Genomic DNA, 18,907 nt, shown 5'->3' on the forward strand with positions numbered 1-18,907 from the left:
GGAGAAAAGCGACTGCAACGGGTGGGTGCAACTTGTGACCGTCCCCTCCCTGAGGGGACACTTCTGCAGCGGGGGTCCCAGTCAGGTCAGGCGCGTGGGAGTGCCTCGTCACTGGCTACGCGCTGGAAATGGTTATTCGCACAGCAGGAGGTGACAATACTACTTTGCGGACTTAATTTCCTCTCTCCTTTCAAATGTTATTTGAAATTGGGGATAGAGCTGCTAGCTGCTGGCTGCCATTAGACAGAATACTGGCCTAACTGTCCAAGGTATTACCATCGCACTCTCTCTCTCTGTATTTTTTTAATATATATACACACACAGAGATGTATGTGTGTATATGTATATTTCTGTTGTTGTTCCAACAAATATCAATGCATGCTTGGATTCAGTTACTTCTCAAACCAAGAGATCTTGGCGGCCACCTCAGCAGACATCCACATCTCCTTACGCCATTGCCCGTGCGGGCAGAGCGGCGAGCGTGCCTCGCCGTCAGCTGGAGCCGCGTGTCCGGCCGTCAGCGTCACACGCAGCTCGGGGGCACGGTCAGGAGAAGGCTTGCCGCGTGTGCAATAGGGGCTGGCCAAACCAGTGGGATGGCTGCCCACCTGGCTGATGTTGGAGGTTGATCCAGGATCTCCCAGAGAGAAAAACACATGTATCTACAGTTCGAATTAAAAACAAGTTATGTAACGGATGGATTCCTGTCTTCTGCTCCTCAGGCACAGTTCGGTCATATTACGCACTAACTGTGGCTCATAGTAGGCTTTCACATTCTTGGAAACGTGGCCTCACAGACACTTAGCAGCAAGACAGACCCGTGTGCTTGCGTGGAGAGAGGTTTCATTACAGACCTGCTCTTGGCTCGGTGCAAACTGAGAAGGGCTGGCAAAGGTTACTTGTTTACTTTTTGTTATTACCGTCAATGAAGGATCATTTCGGAGTTTTTTCTCCTGATTTGGGGCCAGACTGCTGAGCACTTCCTCTGCTGTTGCAACGAGCCCTGCGGTGCCTGCCCCGTCGGCAGCAGTCCTCCTGGGCTGTGCCTTCTTCCGAGGACTTGGCAGCAGCAACAGCCGTACTCCAGCAAGGGAGCACAACAGGGGGGCAGAGGGACTCGGAGTGACGCTGCCAGATAAGGGAATACGCCGTCACCTTGCTGTCCACTCAGCTAGCGACTGTTCCTGCTGGCCTTACTGTGGTTTTCACCTTTTTAACTGGTCTCCAGTTTCTACCCCACTGTTTCCACTAACTGAACTTGGGTCCACACCAGGGCAGAACATTTCTACGCCTTTACGGTCAGCTTCCATTGAGGATTTCCCAGTCCCAGAGTATGGAGTGTCTGAGAGTTTTGTGTAGGTACATTCTGAAATCACCCATTTGTGATCCAATATGACTCCAAGGAAATAAAGTAGCTTGTTAATAAAGAACAAGAGTAAAAAATAAAAAAACAAAGAAGATTTGGCAGATGGCTGTGAGAGGAGAGAGATATTCAGTGCTCTAAGAACAAGTCAGCAATCAAAAGCTTCAGAGTACTAAACCTGGCTCTGCCACCAACCCCCACGGTTCCTCTCGGTTTAGGACATCTCGGTTTCCCCTCCTATAAAACGGGGGGAAAAACACTAAGATTTACTTACCTTAGAGTGATCAAAGGACATGTGATTCTAAAGCACTTTGAGGAGGAAGAAAAACTGCCTATTTCCAGCTGGCATCGTGTTTTCCACTTAGTGGAGTCTCAGCTACCCGCGAGTTTGGCTCAGGAAGGTCTGGGTATATATCGAGCTGCTGAGCCAAAAAAAGCCCATTTCAGATTTCACACATGCAAGTGGAAATAAGGAGGGATGTCCGGGAACCGACAGCGCTTCACTGGTGCAAAAAGAGAATCAGGCCAAACCACGTAAATTCCTCCTTCCTTTGTGTTCAGAGGTGCTCATCGACCCCCCTGAGACTCAGCACGTTCTGGTTTGTTCATATTCCCATGGGTTTGGGAGCAAGATTTGCAAGCACAGTAGAGTCACTAATTTTGACTGTGTCTGGCATTGCCTTGGAGAGACTCACGGTCATTCTACAAGTCCACAAGAAACAAGTGAAAAATGTAACTCTGCACTCAACACACACATACACAGAGTGTCGCTGGAGAAATAATCGTGGATGTTAGGTGCTGGTCAATGGAAATAACTGAGAATGCTGGATCTGAGTTTCTCCTGCATGACTGACAACAGTTGCCTTGGGCTGGAGGCTGTGTTTCAGCGGCTGAGGGGCAGTGGTGCTGGTAGCGCCATGGGCAGATGAGGAAGAGTTCGCGCAGTCAGTACTGAAAGAGGATGACCTGGTGGGAGAAAGGGGAATCGAGCGTTAGCTGCTTTCAGAGGCAGACAGCCCTCGCAGTGGAAACGGGTATTCAGGGACCAACAGAACAGACGTGTGCCCTGCTGCCGCAGCGGGCGCCCAGGCGGCCGCTTCCCCACGGAAAAAAAAAAACCTCTGGAACCACTGTCTGCCCCGAAGCCACCAGCCCTGCCCATGGAACGGAGCCGGCCGGGGAAGGCACAGGCAGAGGTAAGGGGACTTTGGCAGCACGCAGCCTGAGAGAGAGGCACACCTCCAGCCATGAAACTGCACCGTTCTGGGCAACACGCTGAGACCAGTAGTTAATTTATCTGCTCTGTGGTACAGCAGCTACCAAGAAAGACGAAGACCATTACCCACGGTCCCTACTCTATCCACCTCACTTGCTAATCAGCACAGGCTTCCCTCAAACCGCTACGCCTGGCCGCTCTGCAAACACAGGGTCTGTCCGTGCCATCAGCCAGGGGAAGCAGCCGCTGAGCCGGTCACAGCTGGGTTCTGCCGCAGCCGCTGCGCTGGGTGCCCCGAGAGGAGCGGGGCTGCGTGCCCACGTGCAGAGGGAAACGGAGACGTAGCGTTTAGATGTGTTTTCCCAGGATCTCAGCTATCGCTGCTTTTAAAAAATGTTGGATGTGGAAAAAGAGGCTGCTTCAGGTTTCAGGAATTGAACATGCAAGCGACTGTTTGGAAAAGGAGCCGGTTGGGGAGCAGCTCCGTGCCCTGAGAACCCAGCTCTGCACCAGCTGCGAGCAAGTAATTGCATTTAAATCACAGGAACTACTTGCTGCAGGGAAGTTTCTCTGAATGACAGCACCAGGACTGTTTAATATTTTCTGAAAACTCTCCAGCTTGCTGTGCAGATCTCATGACAAAATGGTAGCATTTCGACTGAAAAAGTACTTGCCCATACCCCTGCTTGTGCTTATTGAAACAGGGCTCAATAATCTGCAGTTGCTGCACTGAGTAGATTTGAAAAGAGATGCTGAGAACTTCTAACAGTAAAGACAAAAGCTAAACCCAGTAAGAGTTGCCAAAGGCTCAGTGTTTCCTCAAAGCGAAGCCACTTAAATTGGGACCCTAAATAAAATCTTATGAGCCTAAGCATATTTCAGAAGTCTTGCCCCCAAATAAGCTGTGAGTTAGAACAGACAGCTACTTTAAGTGCTGAACAGAAAAATATCAATATGCAATATCATTTCCTGGCCAGACATTGTGAAATAACATTCCTACTTCAGATATTGTAACAGCCCGTTGTTATTTTTTTAAGCAATACTGGAATCCCCAAGAAAGGAATATTTCGTATTAACTCATGGAAAACTGGAAAGTCAGCACATGCTAAAGGTCCCCCCCGCTCCGTTGTTACCAGCCAGTGGCCGTTTGCACCGACAACGCGTGCAGGCAGCGGAGGAATGGAGCAGAACGGAGCTCATGGCACACGGGAAGGGGAGAAACCAGAGAAAGGGGTTCGGGCAGGAGGATGCCAAAAGCCTTCAGTGAATGCAGGCGCAGCATCCCAGCACGTCACAACAAGGGGGGATTTGGTGAAGAACAAAGCCATGCCATTTTGACCAACACTTGGTACATCAATCTAGGGCCACCACAATTAAGAAGAGACACATGAGCGGGTGGCAGCTGCCAGAGATCATGGAGGAGCAGTGATGCTGACAAGAGACGGCAGTGGCAATGATGTTACACAAAAATCTTGGCTACAGTTGAGGTTTGGCCCCAAAGCCTGAAACAGGGACTACAATTACCTTCTCACCCCTATTAGATAGTGGTCCTTCCATGTCTGCTTTGAGGTGCACTGGTGGAGCAGTGTAGGGAAGTCTACAGTGCACTTGTCCACACTGTACCTGACCTGTGGATGAGAAGAGGCTTCAGCCTCTGTTACTACAAACAACACACGCCCTGCAACCGGCACGGAGAGGCTTCCACCGGGGAGCAGCTCGGGACACGCGTGGAAGAAGAGGTGCCCGGTGGATCAGGCGGAGGTGCAGCAGGAGCCGCGTTTTACTGCGGCCACGTGGGCGAGGGAGGAGAGAAGCCTCACAAGAGTCACGGAGCCAAAACCTCTGTCCAGGCATGGCCAAAGCTGCCCGCCACTCTCAAATGATTCACCGGCACTTGGCAACTGTTAGAGAAAGCAACTCTGATCTTGTGAGCAGGAAGGAGACCACTTGACCGCTGAGCTCAGCAGGGCACATTCACGCCTCTTCTCCATCACAAAGAAAACGCGAGGAGGGCCAAGGACCGGTCAGGCAAAACCCGGGCAGTGACTTTGCTGGGGATGAGGTATGGAGGGAAAGAGGCTGCAGCAGCCCCCTCTCCCCTCCTTCCCTCATCTGGGGCTTCCCCATAAACGGCCCTTCAGAAAATCCCGAAGACAAAGTTCGTCAGACCACGGGGAGGAGGAGGAGGAGCACGCGCACCAGCCGCGCACCCGCAGTACAAGGGTGTTTCTGACAGCGCTCCGCGCCGTGGTGCTACCGCCGGCTCCCGGGGAGCACCCCACTGCCCGGCCGTCCCCGAGCACCCCGCTGCCGGAGCCCTGCGACCCGGCACTTACTTTCTATGTATCCGTGCAGCGTCACCATCCGGGCCCGCTCCGGGCTGCTGAAGGGCGAGTAGTGAATGTCATCGGAGAGCGAAGAAGGGATGCGGGACGGGGGGGCTCCCGAGGGCGGCACCGTGTGCTGGGGGGTGTGTTTTTTATGGCGGGCTCTGCAGTTTTGAAACCAAACCTGAAACAAAAGCAGCAAACCCTCTGTCAATGGAGAGACAATTGGGTTGAAGTGTGGTCCTTCACCACGACCCTATGATGGGTGTCTCTTCCAAATATTTAAAAAAAAGGAAACAAATTTAGAAATCTGCACGCTGAAATACCTCACCAGCGTTCCACCGGCTTCCATAGCTTTGTTTTACACCCACTAAAGCAAGAGTTTTTTCTCTAGGCAGTACAGACATTAGGGTGCCCAAAGTGGCATCTCTACTATTAATTTGTCTTGGTCAAAACCAACGCCGTTCTTTATTAGGGTAATTAAAAATTTCAAGCTTGTCACAGGAGTCACTGAGTGAAACACCCTGCGTAGGTGATGCAGAAACTCACGTTAATGATCACGCTATTCCCTTCCACACTACAATAACGGTAACGGCAAGCTGCTTCCTGAGCTCGAAGGGCTGTGAAAGCCCTTGGGAACGGCACCGAACCGGCCGGGCGAGCGGCTGGGCAGAAACACCCCCCGTACCCAAGCTCTGGCTGGGGTCACCCATCCCTGCAGGCAGAAAGCCTCGTCCCTGCACGGCTTCCGACGGCAAACGATGGGAACACCCTTCAAGGTCTTACTTAGATTTTAACCTTCAACCCCGGCTAGCCTGGCCTAAAAGCACAGCTGAGATCAGCTGGGAAACGTGCGAGCATCGGCAAGGCAAGAGACAAGGGGAAACAAAACCAAGTAAAAGCTTAGACTTGGAGCAGATGTGAGGTTAGGGACAACGAAAACAATATTGTTTTAACCACTTGTGGTTTATCGTATTCAAGAACCACCTCAGCAGAACATTAAAGGTGAGAAAGGAGGGTACTGTGGGATACAGCCCTGAGCAGCAGGTATGAGCCCTCCGACCATATCTCACTGCTTCTAACCAAAGGAATAGTTAGGGGGTTACATCCTAGCGTTAAAACCTGCACGGAGGGGGGTTCTATGCTAATGTGGTGATTTCTTTCCTATGCTTTACTTTTTGAAAGATAGCTGGGAGTAAAAATCTCCTCCAAGGCTGAGAGAAGATCAGCTCTCTGAGGCGGCGCATGCTGGACCACAGAGAAGGAAACAGTCGTAAGCATTTGACAAATTGTTTCCTGTTCAAAGTGCCTTTAAAAAATATCCACATAAAAAATAGCCCAGCGTGCAGACTGCTTGATCTTTAGCTAAATGAAGAGTCTCAATAACTGAGGCTCGAGCCAGATTTTCACACACGAACTTTAAATGTGTCATTGGCAAAACAATCCCGGATGAAAGCTCCAAATTTATTTTAATCGCTCATGTTTTTATTGTATGCAGAAAGTATGTCAGCAGAACATTAAAGCGAAGAGTATAAATGTCACCGGGGAGCAAAGCTGGGCTGTCTACGGGGACGGCAAGCTGGGAGCTGCAGAGGGGACATTTCTCTCCGTCCCTATGGCACCGCTCTCCCTCCCCTCCCACACAGCACAAGTGCGGGGACTTTCCTGCCACCGCTTCCCCTGGAGCTGCAAAACCCCTTTTTCTTTAAACTTCTGATTTCCAGCACTTCCCGAAGCAGCTGGCTTTGCCTGCTCCCAGCGGGGACGGCCGCTGGGGAAGAGCCCGCGCTGCCCGTGCCCGCTGTCAGGGCAGAGCTCTGGGGCAGCGTGCTGGCGGCAGCTTTCCCACCCGGCAATTCATTGGCACCGGCTGGGGCTGCATGGGGGGGGGGTTTAATTGCGTCGTAAGAGGGAAAAACAAATAAAAAACCCACGAGCGAGACAGAGAAAGGACAGTGCTGGCATCGCTACAGGACCCGGCGAAGCCGACACGCTGGTGAGGCAGCACGAAGCTGCGGGACGCGGCAAGTCCCGGGGGTCGATGTGCGGGAGCGAGGGGCTACAGGGACGTGAGCCCTGTCTAGCACCAGCTTTTTGGTGCACCTCCTCTGTCCCCTTCCTCGGCCCTGCTCGGCCGATGGTGCCCGCACCCTGCCCATCCCTGCCCGCACCCTGCCTGCCCCTCACCTGAATGACTCTCCGACTCAGCCCCGTCATGTCCGCCAGCTTCTGAAGTGTTTGTGCGTCGGGGTTGTTGTCCTGAGCAAACTGTGCCTGCATGACCTGGGGGGGAGAAGAGAGAGAGGGTCAGGATGAGGCCGGGGAGCCGCAGCCCCTCGGGCCCCCCCGGCCCAGCCCCGCTACCTGCAGCTGCTCGGCGGTGAAGGAGGTGCGGGCCCTCTTGGCCGGCTTCGGCTGGCTGTCCTGCTCCGAGGGCACAGCCCCTTCCAGCGTGATCCCGTTGCCTACGAGAGAGAAGCCCCGTGCGCCGCAGGTCAGAAACTCCCCTGCCTGCCTGCCCGTCCCCAACGGCCGCTTGCCCGGGGGACAACGCGCCTGGCATCGCGGCACGGGGCACCGCGGCATCCCGCGCTGCGAGCAGCAGCGGAAGGAGCGGAGCCGGCGCCGCCGCTCGGGAGCTGCCGCGGGCTGCTGAGCCCCTGCAGGAGACTCCGCCGGCCCGGAGGAGTTCACCGATGAACTAAGAAAAATGCAGCAAGTTGGCGGAAGACGTGGGGAATGAGGGATGGGGACACGGCAGCAGGAAGATGGATTTCAAGGTGATGTCCCCCTGGCCCTGACTCGCGGTCACCACTTGGCCACGTCCTCCAGCGAGCGGCTCGGAAGGGGACCCTGCCTCCGCCGGGCTCACCGACATCCATCACTCCTGCCCCGTGCCGCTCCCCATGACCCCATTTCCCCTGCGGGCACTGCCTCCGTCAGTCGTTTCCTTCGCTCAGAGCATTTCAGTGGGCTCTTTGCTCCTTTCCCTGGCCCCAAATCCTCCCAGCACCCCAACCTCCTCTTCCGGGCTCCCGGAGCAGCAGCAGGAGCAGCGCAGTCCCCACGGCCTCAGGGTGCCCACGCTCTGAGCAGCGACCGCAGTAAGGGGGACGCGCCACGGCGGGGACTGTCCACCCCCTTGCCAAGCGCAGCGTCGGGGCGAGCCCAGCCGTGCTTGCACAGCTACGGAGCCTGGGAGGAGGGCGGCCAGAACTGGGGTCCCTCGTTCCTCGCTGGGGTCCCTGCTGCAGCCCATGTTGTGCCCGGCCCGGCTGCTCTCGGTGGTGCGGGTGAAGCACCGACGAGTGATGGATGAGGGAGGTTGCCTGAGCGGGGCTGGCGCTTGCCCCGCTCCCAGGATGCGCCTGCACAACCCGGCGCTCGCTCTGCGAGCTGGACTGGGCTGTGATTGTCTTGGCTTGAGTTGAAGGACTTTCTCATATAGTTTGACTTGTTCTTTTAGGATGATGAATGGGACTCTGACTTCAGCAACATCTGTTTATTTTTCTTGTATGTAAAACCTCATGTGCAGAAGAAATTGCTGGGTAATTACTGGAGGAGTGGAGCGTGGCCCTCCAACTCCGCAGCAACTGCAGCTCTCCAAAGCGATCCCATCCCCTTCTCAAAACCAGGGGACACTTGGACACAAGTACCCGTGCAGGACACTCGCCATGTGCCCCAGCACTGCCCCGACACCATGGGGCTCAGCCCACACCAGCAGGACCCTACGAGCAGCGGCAAGCCCACCGCCCCAGCCCTCGGCTGGGGTAACGGCTCTGCGGGACCCCCAGCGCCAGACCCTGCCGTCCTCACACCAGCCTGCTCCTCCAGGCCACGTGGCTTCTCCCCCTCCGTCCCTGCTCCCTGCCGTCCCTGCTCCCCGCCGCCTCGCTCGCGCCTCGGCAGCAGCTGACCATATGGACCAAGATGCCGCAAGCCGCGTCCCGAGCCGGGACCCTCCCAGCCCGACCGGGCACTCTGTTTTCATCCTCTTATTCCAACACTGTAAACAGAAACACTGATTATTTTCATGTCGGGTTGTTAATGGTTTCCACATGCTGCACGGGCCAGGACACGGCGTTTGCCTCCCCGTGCCCACCAAGCGCTAGCGAGGGGCACAGGGGGCTGGAGCCCTGCTGCCGGCCAGGGGCGATGCCCCAGCGCACGCCCAGCCCCGGCAGGGTCCTGGGTGCGGGGCCCACGGGAAGGCGGCCCCGGACACTTCCCTCGGCCACTCTGCGGCTGCACGGCGTCCCCGGCAGCCTCCCCTCGCCCGGCGCAGTGCCCACGGGATAAAAGCCAACAGCCTCGCAGACACCGCAGCCATCGCTCCCCGCAGGGACGAGCGCGCGAGGGAGATGGACCCGACCTCGGCCCCAGCCAGCGGCGCAGGACCCGGCCGGGCTCCCTCCTGCCCCGGGCACGGCCGAGCTCCCGCGGCACCAAGCCCAGGAGGCCGCCTGCTCCCCTGAGCTGCGATCGCGGCCGTATCAACGTATCTCAGGTGCTTTCCAACGCGGGACAGCCCCGGCACTGCCTGGCCTCCCCGTGCGCCATGGCAGACTAACCCCACCGTTTTGTTCCTCCGAGCATCTCTCTGGCCGCTGCCTCGAAGGAGGGTGAGGCTGGGCTGTGCCCAAGGGGCGGGAGGTGCTGCGCTGCCTGACCTCGGCGTCACCAGCCCTTGGCCACGGAGCGGGACTTGACTGGGAAAGCAGAGGCTGGCCGGCTGCTCGTGGCATCCGCGGCGGGGATAGCAGCACGCGGCGCGGTCCAGCTGGGAGCGGCAAGTCCCCGGGCGGGCAGGGCGGGTGGAAAATGATGGGAAGGCTTTGTCGGGTCGCCAGCTTTCCCACCTTCTAGATGTATGACTCACAGCCTCAAAATCCCAGTGGCTTCCTCACTCGCTGCACGCGGCGCGCCAGGCTGTGCGGGACCGGGGGCTTGTCCCCGGCATTGCCTGTGCCACACGGGTCTCCCACGAGCCACGGGTGCTGCCAGCACAACGGCCACCCCCAGGAGCCCTCTGCCAGCTCAGGGCCTCGCGCTCAACTCCCCCCGGGACCACCCGTCATCCTCTTTTGGCAATGACAGAACCGGCCCCGGCACCCCGTGATGGGGGTCAGCACAGGGGACAGGGACGGCCCGGGGCAAGGCCACGACCGCGGCGTTGGGGCTGCGTACCGTTTTCCGCCGCTCGCTTGAGGTTCTCTATCATGGTGTCGTAGTGAATCCGGCACAGCACCTTCTCCTCCACCAAGCCGAACTCCTCGCCGGTGGAGAGCTGCCGCTTGCAGGAGAAGCAGGCGAAGCAGGCGAGGTGGTAGGCGTTGCCCCGTGCTCGCCGCACCCAGTCGCTGGCGTAGATCTGCCTGCCGCAGCGGGCGCACTTTGTACCAAACCGGCTGCGGGAGGAGAAGAGGCAGGGTGAGGGCAGGCAGGGTGAGGGCAGGCAGGGTGAGGGCAGGCAGCACAATGCCGGGGTGCGGGTGCTGCTGCCAGCCCCATCGCTCGCCCCGTCCAGCCCAAACCCCACAACGCTGACGCGGGGAAAGGGGGAAAGGGCTGCGGTGAAACCGCCCCACCAGTGCCGTTCCCCCGCGGCAGGGCGGCACAGGCAGTGGTGTGGGCAGCGGTGCGGGCAGGAGCGGGGCGTGACTCGCCGCGCCCCCGCGGTGCCAGATGTGGCCAAGGGGTCGAGGTGACGCAGCGCCGTGAATCAGCTCCCAAGCCCGTGGGCTTTTTATTTTGATAGCCAGTGTGAGACTCGGATGGAAACTGTGTCGGAGCCGGTTCTCTCCCGTTGCCATAAATCAAAACATGTGTTTTCTCCTCACACGTACAGATGCATGCATCTGCTTTTCCTCCTACGAGGAGGTCTCCTCGCTGTGAGGGGACGATGACCGCACTTGAGTGAGTTACGCTGGAGAGCAGCTCAGCGCAACGAAGAGGCAACAAGACAGCCAGGATCCCCGTGCCGGGCGCAGGGTGTTTGCGCACGCGTCTGAAAAACCCCATTTCTGCCGGGACGCCGCTGACCGGGGGCAGGCGATTCACGGGGAGCAACAGACGTGGCCCCGGCAGCCCCGTGCCCCTGGGCCAGCACTTGCCAGGAGGTGCTGCCCACAGCGCAGGCAGGGTCAGGCACGGCCTTGGTTTGGCTTCTGCATTTTAGTATCGCTGCTGCTTAAAAAAATAAATGCAATGAGCAGCAGCAGCAAGAGCAGCAGGGGAGAAGCGAGCATCTCCTCTGTCACCGCAGAGCTGGTGCTGGCTGACGCAGCCCTGATTGCAGCCGCTGCGCTTCCCCGCACACCCGCTGCCACTGCCTCGGGCTCCCCGGGGGCTCCCATCCGGCCCCACCGCAGCCAGGCCCCGCACGCTCCCGACCCCGGTGCTGGCCGGGGAGCGGAGCCGCTGCCACCCTGCCCGAGCGGCTCCAGCATCTCGCAGCGCAGGCACGAAACACCGAGAAGAGACAACCGCGCCAAGCGGCAGGAGACGCCCCGCACCGCAGACCCCTCGGTTTCGGTTGCCCAGAGCAGCCCCAGCCGCAGCGGGCAGGCGGTGGAAGAGCCCAGGTCAGCCCACCGCGGCCAACGCACGCTGCCGGCGCCCGACCCCACGCCGCAGAGCTGCCGCCCACCGCGGGCTCGGCAAGATGCAGAAAGACCGTCCTGTGCTGGCATTACTAATTGCAAAACTATTTGGGAGGAAAAGAAAGGTTTAAATTTTTCAGCCTGACCATAGCTGACCAAAAAAAATAAAATAAAATAAAAGGGCTGCCTTAGAGAGGACATTTCTGTGCTGAAATTATACAGAGACTTAGCTAAGAGACCTCACTAATTTACTTCAGATGGGAACATTGTAAACTGACTTTGTGCCAGCTAGTTTATATAAACGCACAAACAAAAGAACTGTATTAATTTTTTATTTAGAAGTAAAGATCATTCCTGTAAATTGAATTACTTTGAACAATGTGCTATGTAAACAGTCGTACTTGCTGAACGGTATCAAACGAGGGGCAGGCTTACCCGAGCTAATAGCACGTGGTAATCGCTGCTCCCCGCTCGGATCACAGCCTGCTGCGGGGAGGGGGGAGCACAGCACGGGGACGGGCACATCCCAGCGCCGCCGGGACTGAGGGGAAACTGAGGCACGGGACACCGCGCAGGAAAGGTCACACGTCCCCATCACACACCAGCTGGGATCTGGGGGAGACTCCCAGGTGGCCCCAGACCCACAGCACGGTGTCCCCCGGGGCCAGGCAGGACCCCCAGCGTGGCAGCGGTTCCCAGGGAGCAGGGCAGGGGCTGCCAAGGGCGCGGGGGCTCCCGGGGCCGCAGCAGCCGGTGCAGGAGGGGCCGACGCCGCTGTCCCCGCAGAGCCACGGTGTGAGCAGCGCCCGGCGAGAGGCCGAGCCTCGGCAGCCAGATGCGGGCACGGGGGCTGCGCAGGCAGCGGCACCGGCAACCGCTGATGCTGCGCCTGCGGCTCTTGGCCAACACCTGCCTCCGGCACCAACCGCAGCGATCAGGTTTTACAGAAAGCAGGCTGAGCTGGGGCCAGGCACGGGCACCCACTGCCACCCAACAGAGACCGCTACCGCAGGGACCGCCACTGCCGGCACCGCCAGCGACGCAGGAACAGGGAGAGAAATGCCTGCAAGCAGGCTGCCCTGACCTGTCACCCTGGAAATAATGGCTTAAAAATAAAATAGACTTTAGTCCACCGAGCTCACAGGGCAGCGATAGCCCAAAGAGCCCCTTCCACTCAGGGCGGTGGAGCAGCAGGCGAGGGGCTCCCCGTGGCTGGTGGGGACAGGGATGGGGACGGGGCCGCACTGCAGCAGGAGACGCAGAGCCAGAGCCTTTCTCCAAGCCCAGCGCTGCAGCACAGGTTGGGGCGTCACCAACATCTGCCAGACCATCAGCTCGCGCCCCACGCCCGTGGTTTGTGGTCGGGTGAGCAGATGCTGCCGGCTCTCCACAACAGTTAGCCCCGGGAGATGGAAACTACCAACAATGTTACCAGGAAAGACTCATCCCAGAGAGACTCATCCCAGAGAGACAGACTCATCCCAACTGCACCAGGGGTGGCCGCAACATCTGGAGCGCAGGAAGAGCAGAGGCAGGAGGATGCCCTGGTGCATCCTGGCCCTCACACGCCGCTTGTACCCACTACCCAGGGCCACAGCTCCAAACGTCCCCATCCCCTCCTGGGCCCGCTCTGTAGGAAGCCCCTAGCACAGCCCCCAGAGTCCGCTGTGGCTTCCAGACATCATCCCAAATGGCACAGCAGACCAGCAGCGAGTCGCCGCAGCGAGTCCATCTCTATGCTGAGCCATGGTGGTGCTTGAGCAGGAGCATCATCCCAGTGGGGCATGATGGCGAGGGGCGATGGAGGCCACCTGGGCCGCTGCCGGGCTGCAGGTGCTGGCCCACCCGCGGCACAGCTCTTTTGCTGTCCCAGCCCCCAGGGACACACGCCGGGGCCAGCGACCCCACGCTCGTGTGCCCAAGGGCTGCCCAGCGAGGCAGGGAGCCGGGGGTCACAGCGGGGCGCTGCGGGAATCGCACCAGGATCACGCCGGGCCTCCCCTGACCACAGCCGTGGGAGCTTGGCCGCGAGCAGCCTTCACATCGCCCGGGAACAAAATGTTCTGCTCAATAAGCTCCAATTTTAATTTGGTTCTCCTCGAAGCGCTGGATTCCTGGATGCCAAATACAATTATTTGACAAGACACAGGAAACAGCAGCATTTGCTTAAAAACGCACATGAGGCCACGGAGCCGCGGCAGCGCCAGCACTTACGCGGCCCCTCACGTGAACGGGGAAGGGAAGGTCGGACAGACCAGGCCAAAACACGCTCACCGTCAGGCAGCGGTGCCTGCCCGGCAGCGGGGCAGCGCCCGTGGACGGCCCCACGCCTGCCAGCCCCGCAGCCCCGGCTCCCAGGGAATCAGCGCTGGTGCGGTAAAAGCCGCCGTGTGCTCCATGCAGAGCGCATCCCGCCGCCCCTTCCCATCTGCTTGGCTCCGAAGACCCGCACGTGTTAGCATGGGGTTTCTGCTTCGCTTTTAAAAAAACCCCACACGCTTCATCTGCAGCAAATAATAAATACAAAAAAAACCCCAAACCCATAACCATCTGAAGAGCCAGATTTGTCCTTTGCCAAGCGCCGGGTCCCGGCTTGTCCCAGGCTCGCCAGGCTGCGGGCCAGGATGCTCCCGGGGGCCGGGGCCGGGCGAGCGGCCCCCAAGCCGGGTTTGCCGGGGGCTGCCCGGGGGCCTCTGCCCCGGCCCGCCCCGGCCCTGGCGAGCGGCTCCCGGCCGCAGACCGGCACCGACAGCAGCGGCTCGACCCGGTGGGCTCCGCCGCGGCCGCGACCCCCGCGGGCTGCGCAGCGGGACCGGCCCGGGGCTCGGCCGAGGGTGGCAGCGAGCCCCGGGGGCTGGGGGCAGCGGGGCCGCCCCCCGCGCCCGCCCGGCTCCCGGCGCTGCCGCTCCCGCCGCTCCCGCCGCTCGGCGTTTCACCCGCAAAAACAAAACCGAAAAAATCCAACGCGTATTTTTCAGCAAAAAGGCAAAGGCGAAGCGCGGTCTGGCCGCTCCCCCGCCCCCCAGAGCGGCCGCCCGGGAAGCGGGGCCGTCCTGCGGCGCCTTCGGCGATTTTCGTTTTAATTTTCCTCTGGCATCGCCGGTCCCCGGCGGGCAGAGCCCCCGCTGCCTCGCCGGGCGGGAGGTGCTGCTCGGGGATTTCTGGCCGAACGGGTTTCTTTTTAACAGACGTTATTCGCTGTATTTGCCCGAAGGCAATTTAGAGAGCCGGTCGCTACTTCAAGCCCGCCTGCAGAAAGGTCCGCGCTCGAGAAAAACATTAACGGCATCGGAACGGTTCTTAATTAATGAAAAACGCTGAAAGCGCCCCGAAGCACCACAAACGGCACCGCGGACCTCCCAAACCCTTTCTGCTGAGAGTGAAGGAAATTTCGGTGAAATCACCAAAACCCAGCAGCTTAAGAAATAATAACAATAAGAACCGGGCAGCCGCGGCCCCGCGGGGACGGATCCGGCTCTCGGCAGCGCTCGCACCCGCCCCCGGCAGCCCGAGGAGCCCCGCACCGAGCCCGGCGGGGACGGGGGCCGAGCCGCGGCTTAGCGAGCGGCTGGAGACCCTCACCATAAAAAACGCTGGAGAAATCTCGGAGGTTTTCCCTCCCGAGCACGCCCTGCCCGCGGCACCTTTGTCGGCGGAGGCACCCCCGGCCCGCTCGGCCGCGGCGGGAGGATGCTGCCGAGCCCCCCGCGCCCCTCGCCGGGGTCGTTCTCATCGATTCCCCTTCCTCCCGGGGCAAACGGTATTCCCTCGTCCTGATGAGACGGGGCAAGTCAGAGCGGGGAGCTCTGATGGTTAGTTAAACCCCAGCGAGGAGCTCAGGATCCTCCATCCCCTCACGCCACTCTTTTGGGGGAAAATGATTTAAGGTTTGAAACCAAACCTTAACGTGGTTTAAGGTTTGTAGCCGAAAGGCTGTCGAAGCCAGAAGCAGCCTCCCTGCAGGACACGCTCCCCCGGGGGACGCAGCTCCGGACCGAGCCCAAGGGCACCCGGCGAGCCCCGGCCCGGCCGCGGGGCTTTGCGCTGCCGGGGATTTGTTTCGGTTCTCGAACGCGCTCCCGCCACGGACGCTTCGGCGTTCGCCACGCAGCCTCGCAGACAGAGGCTTCGAACAGCCGTTGGGCACCGCAGACCCTTGGGCGCGCATTTACCCTCCCGGCAGAAGCCGGGGCCGTGCCCCTCCGCCAGCGTTCCCCGGGGCGAGGGGACAGGTCCCCGCCGCGCAGCCCCCGCGCAGCCGGCGCCGAGACGCTCCCGCCGCGGTGCCGAGGGGCGCCGGGATCGGGGCCGCCCGCGCAGCCCCGGCTGGGGGGGCACGGGCACCCCGGCAGCGCGGCGGGGGGCGAGGAAGCCCTTGCGGGAGGTGGCGCGGCTGCACCCCACGTCCCCTTCCTCCCCGGGCCCCGAGGGGACGGCCTCTCCGCCGGGCTGCTCCGGGGGGCCCGGCGGGCTTTTCCAAACCTTCTCCCCGCCAGCGCCGGAGCGGAGCCGGCCCCTCGGCAGCCGGCGAGGACGCTGAGCATCCCCCCCCCCCCCCCCTCCCTCCCCCGGAGCCGGGGCTTCAGCGCGGAGCTGCCCCCCCGGCCCGTCCCCTACCTGAAGTAGTCCATCTTGCAGAAGATCTCCTTGTTCTTGATGTAGCAGCTGTGCTGCTGCCGCAGCGAGGTGCGGCACACGGAGCACTCCAGGCAGCGGACGTGCCAGATGAGGTTGTTCACCTGCGGCAGAGAAGGGGCTGAGACCCGGGGCCGCCCGCCGCCCCCCGCCGCCCGCCGCCCCCCGCCGCCCGCCGCTCACCTTGAGCAGGTACCGGTCGAGGATCTCCAGCCCGCAGCTGGAGCAGACGTTCTTGCCGGCCGACGGCGTGGAGGAGGAGGAGGAGGATGGCGGGGAGCAGACGGACGGTGTGGAGGGCGTGCTGGGCGCCGAGCGGGCGTCCTCCTTCTCCAGGGCGCCGGGCAGCGGCTCCCCGTCGGGCTGCGACTGCGGGCAGAGCCGCCGCGGGGCCGTCAGCCGGGGCCCCGCCGTCCTCCGCAGCCCCCGGCCCGGAGCGTCCCGACGGGTTCCCCCGCAGCCCCCCGGCATCCCCGGCCCGGCGAGTCCCCGCAGCCCCCGGCCCGGAGCGTCCCGGCGGGTTCCCGCAGCCCCCGCCCCTCCCCACCCCCCCCCCCGGCCCGGAGCGTCCCGGCCGGACCCCGGCACCCCCGGCCCGGCGGGTCCCGGCGGGTCCCCGCAGCCCCCGGCCCCGCTTACCATGGCGCGGGCGTGCGGGTCGAGGCAGCGGGCGCTCCCCTTGGGCAGCGGCTCCGGCGGCATCACCTTGCGGGAGAGAGCGGGAGAGGGAGGCTGCGGCTCCATGCGCCGGGCGAGCGCGGGGCACCCTATATAAACCGCCTCAAAACAATAAATAAGAACTTTCTAGTGGCCATTTAAATCCTTTGCAACAAAAGCTGCGTCTCTTTAATGAAGCAATTTGAATGTGGATTGAATTCTCTCCCTGCCTGCACTTAACCCGGGCCTCTTGAAGTAATCGCTCGGTTCCCATGCGAGCCAAAGCGCTGAAAAAACCCCACAAACTACCTGCAATTAGAAATTGCCGTAAATGCCCGAGATAAGAGGTACCCAGAGTGTCAATTCCGGCTGTCAATCAGGGAATCCATCAGGCCACCCAAAGAATTGCAAATTTGATTTTTTTAATGGTAGTAATTAAAAATCGAAATTCTTCCCCCTCTCCCTCCGCCGAGCACAAAACGCCCCAGAAAACGCCGGCATGGAAAATCCTCCCCTCGGGCGCGGGAGGCAGCGAGCGGCCCCGGCCCCGGCCCCGGCCCCGTTACCGGCACCGGCCCGCGCCCGCCCCGGGGTGCCCGGCCCCGCTCCCGGCCCCGCTCCCGGCCCCGACGGCGGCAGCAGCGGCGGCGGCGCTCACCTTGCCCGCCTCGGCGCCGGCCGGGGCGCGGCGGCCCGGGCCCCGGGGCTGCCCGCCCTCATGGCTCCGGTGCATGGGGCGGGCGCGCCCCGCTCCGCCCGCCGCCGCCGCGCTCCGTGCCCGCGGGCGGCGCGTCCCGCGGCCGCGGCAGGAAGGGCGGGGAGCCGCGCCGGCCCCGCTCCCCCGCCGGGGGCGGCCGCGGGCCGGGCAGGAAGCGGCGCCCCCCCGCCGCGCCCCGGGGGCCGCCCGCCCCGCCGGGCCCCGCTACCTGCGGCGGCGGCGGCGGCGGCACCGGCGGCAGCGGCACCGCCCGCGGGCGCGGCGGGGAGGAGGAGGGGGGGGGGGGGGGGGCGGGGGCGGCCCGGTCCGGCCCGGTCCTCTCCGGTCCTGCCCCGCCGCACGGGCGCTGCCCGCCCCGACGGGGCGCACGGGCCGGGCCGGCCCCGGGGCAGCGCCGCCCCGCACCGCCGGGACCGGCCGCGGCCCCGGAGCCCCCCGCGGGGCGGGATCGGGTGCGGCAGCGGGGATCGCACCCACCGCCGCGGCGTCTCGCCGCCCGCCTGTGCCCGGGCTTCATTAGTAACCTGATAATTCCCCGGCAAAGCCCCGGCAGCGGTTCCACCGCGGAGTAATTGCAGGACGGTAACGTGAGCTGATGGCGGCCGGGGATGGATCCTCGCCGTTATTGACTTTGACAGCTAAATTGTTAACCGAGAGGGAAATCAGATGAAAGCCATTTTAGAATAAATACAAGACAGTAGGTTTAAACATTGATGTTGCGAGAAAGCCCGAGAAACCCCGTGGAAACTCAGCCCAAGGCCCGCCGCTCGTCCTCCCCTCCGTCCTCGGCTCTGCGGAGGAAGGCAGAGCGGCAGGGGGACACGCACAAGTGCGGAGGAGCGGTGCTGCGAAAGGACAATTTAAACCACTCGTCCACACTGGCGGGGTCTGAATTAGCTCCGACTGCTCCAGAAGAAACACGTAGGAGTTCTCACAGACACAGCCACGAAAGCTGTCTGCCCCCCTACACGGCACCGGTCGGAACAGGGCAATGCGGGTTTTGTTTGCATCCGAGAGCGACGCAGGGCTGTAGCTGCCACGGCGCACCACAACGCAGTAATGCCGACAGCTTTCTCTAATAATTACGGACCAGGCGCTGTGGGCCCTGCAAAGTCAGAACAGGCTCAGGAACAGGATGACTTCAGCCCAGCCTCTGCCTTTCCCCAGCCTCGGGATCACGTCTTGGCCCTGTGGGCAGCCGGTCTCCTGCCCTCGCTGCCTGCCGAGAGCAGGTAGATCTCTGAAGCACGAGTTACACGGCTGCCTGCACCAGGAACGCGGTCCGTGCAGCGGAGTTGCTGGGTATTAGCGCCAACTTCATCCCCTTTCTTTCCCCCCACATGCTCCCTCCCACCAGCCCTGCAGCTCCTATGAGGCAGCGAGGAGGAG

At 61.3% G+C, this 18,907-nt stretch overlaps 1 protein-coding gene across 4 annotated transcripts; it reads right to left on the bottom strand.

Annotated features, from left to right (window-relative positions):
- Window positions 1-205: 205 nt before the first annotated feature.
- Window positions 206-17,593, bottom strand: LHX6 (LIM homeobox 6). Of its 4 annotated transcripts, none has more exons than XR_012778210.1 (11): window positions 17,459-17,593; window positions 16,783-16,923; window positions 16,327-16,512; window positions 16,126-16,247; window positions 10,094-10,314; window positions 7,271-7,371; window positions 7,094-7,189; window positions 4,916-5,090; window positions 4,104-4,207; window positions 1,638-2,329; window positions 206-662 (listed from the first exon to the last, which is right to left on the bottom strand). XR_012778210.1 is itself a non-coding variant. In XM_075519546.1 (10 exons), the coding sequence occupies exons 1-10, from the start codon at window positions 17,531-17,533 to the stop codon at window positions 2,309-2,311; spliced, it is 1,167 nt and encodes a 388-aa protein (XP_075375661.1). In that variant the 5' UTR covers window positions 17,534-17,593; the 3' UTR covers window positions 206-2,308. The 4 variants fall into 4 exon arrangements, 2 of the variants coding, with proteins under 2 accessions (XP_075375661.1, XP_075375660.1); XR_012778209.1 differs by having other exon boundaries at window positions 206-1,128; XM_075519546.1 differs by having other exon boundaries at window positions 206-2,329; window positions 16,783-16,848.
- Between the last annotated feature and the right edge of the window lie 1,314 nt (window positions 17,594-18,907).

Source organism: Mycteria americana, chromosome 17 (genome assembly GCF_035582795.1).
Source record: "Mycteria americana isolate JAX WOST 10 ecotype Jacksonville Zoo and Gardens chromosome 17, USCA_MyAme_1.0, whole genome shotgun sequence".
NCBI lineage: Eukaryota > Metazoa > Chordata > Aves > Ciconiiformes > Ciconiidae > Mycteria > Mycteria americana.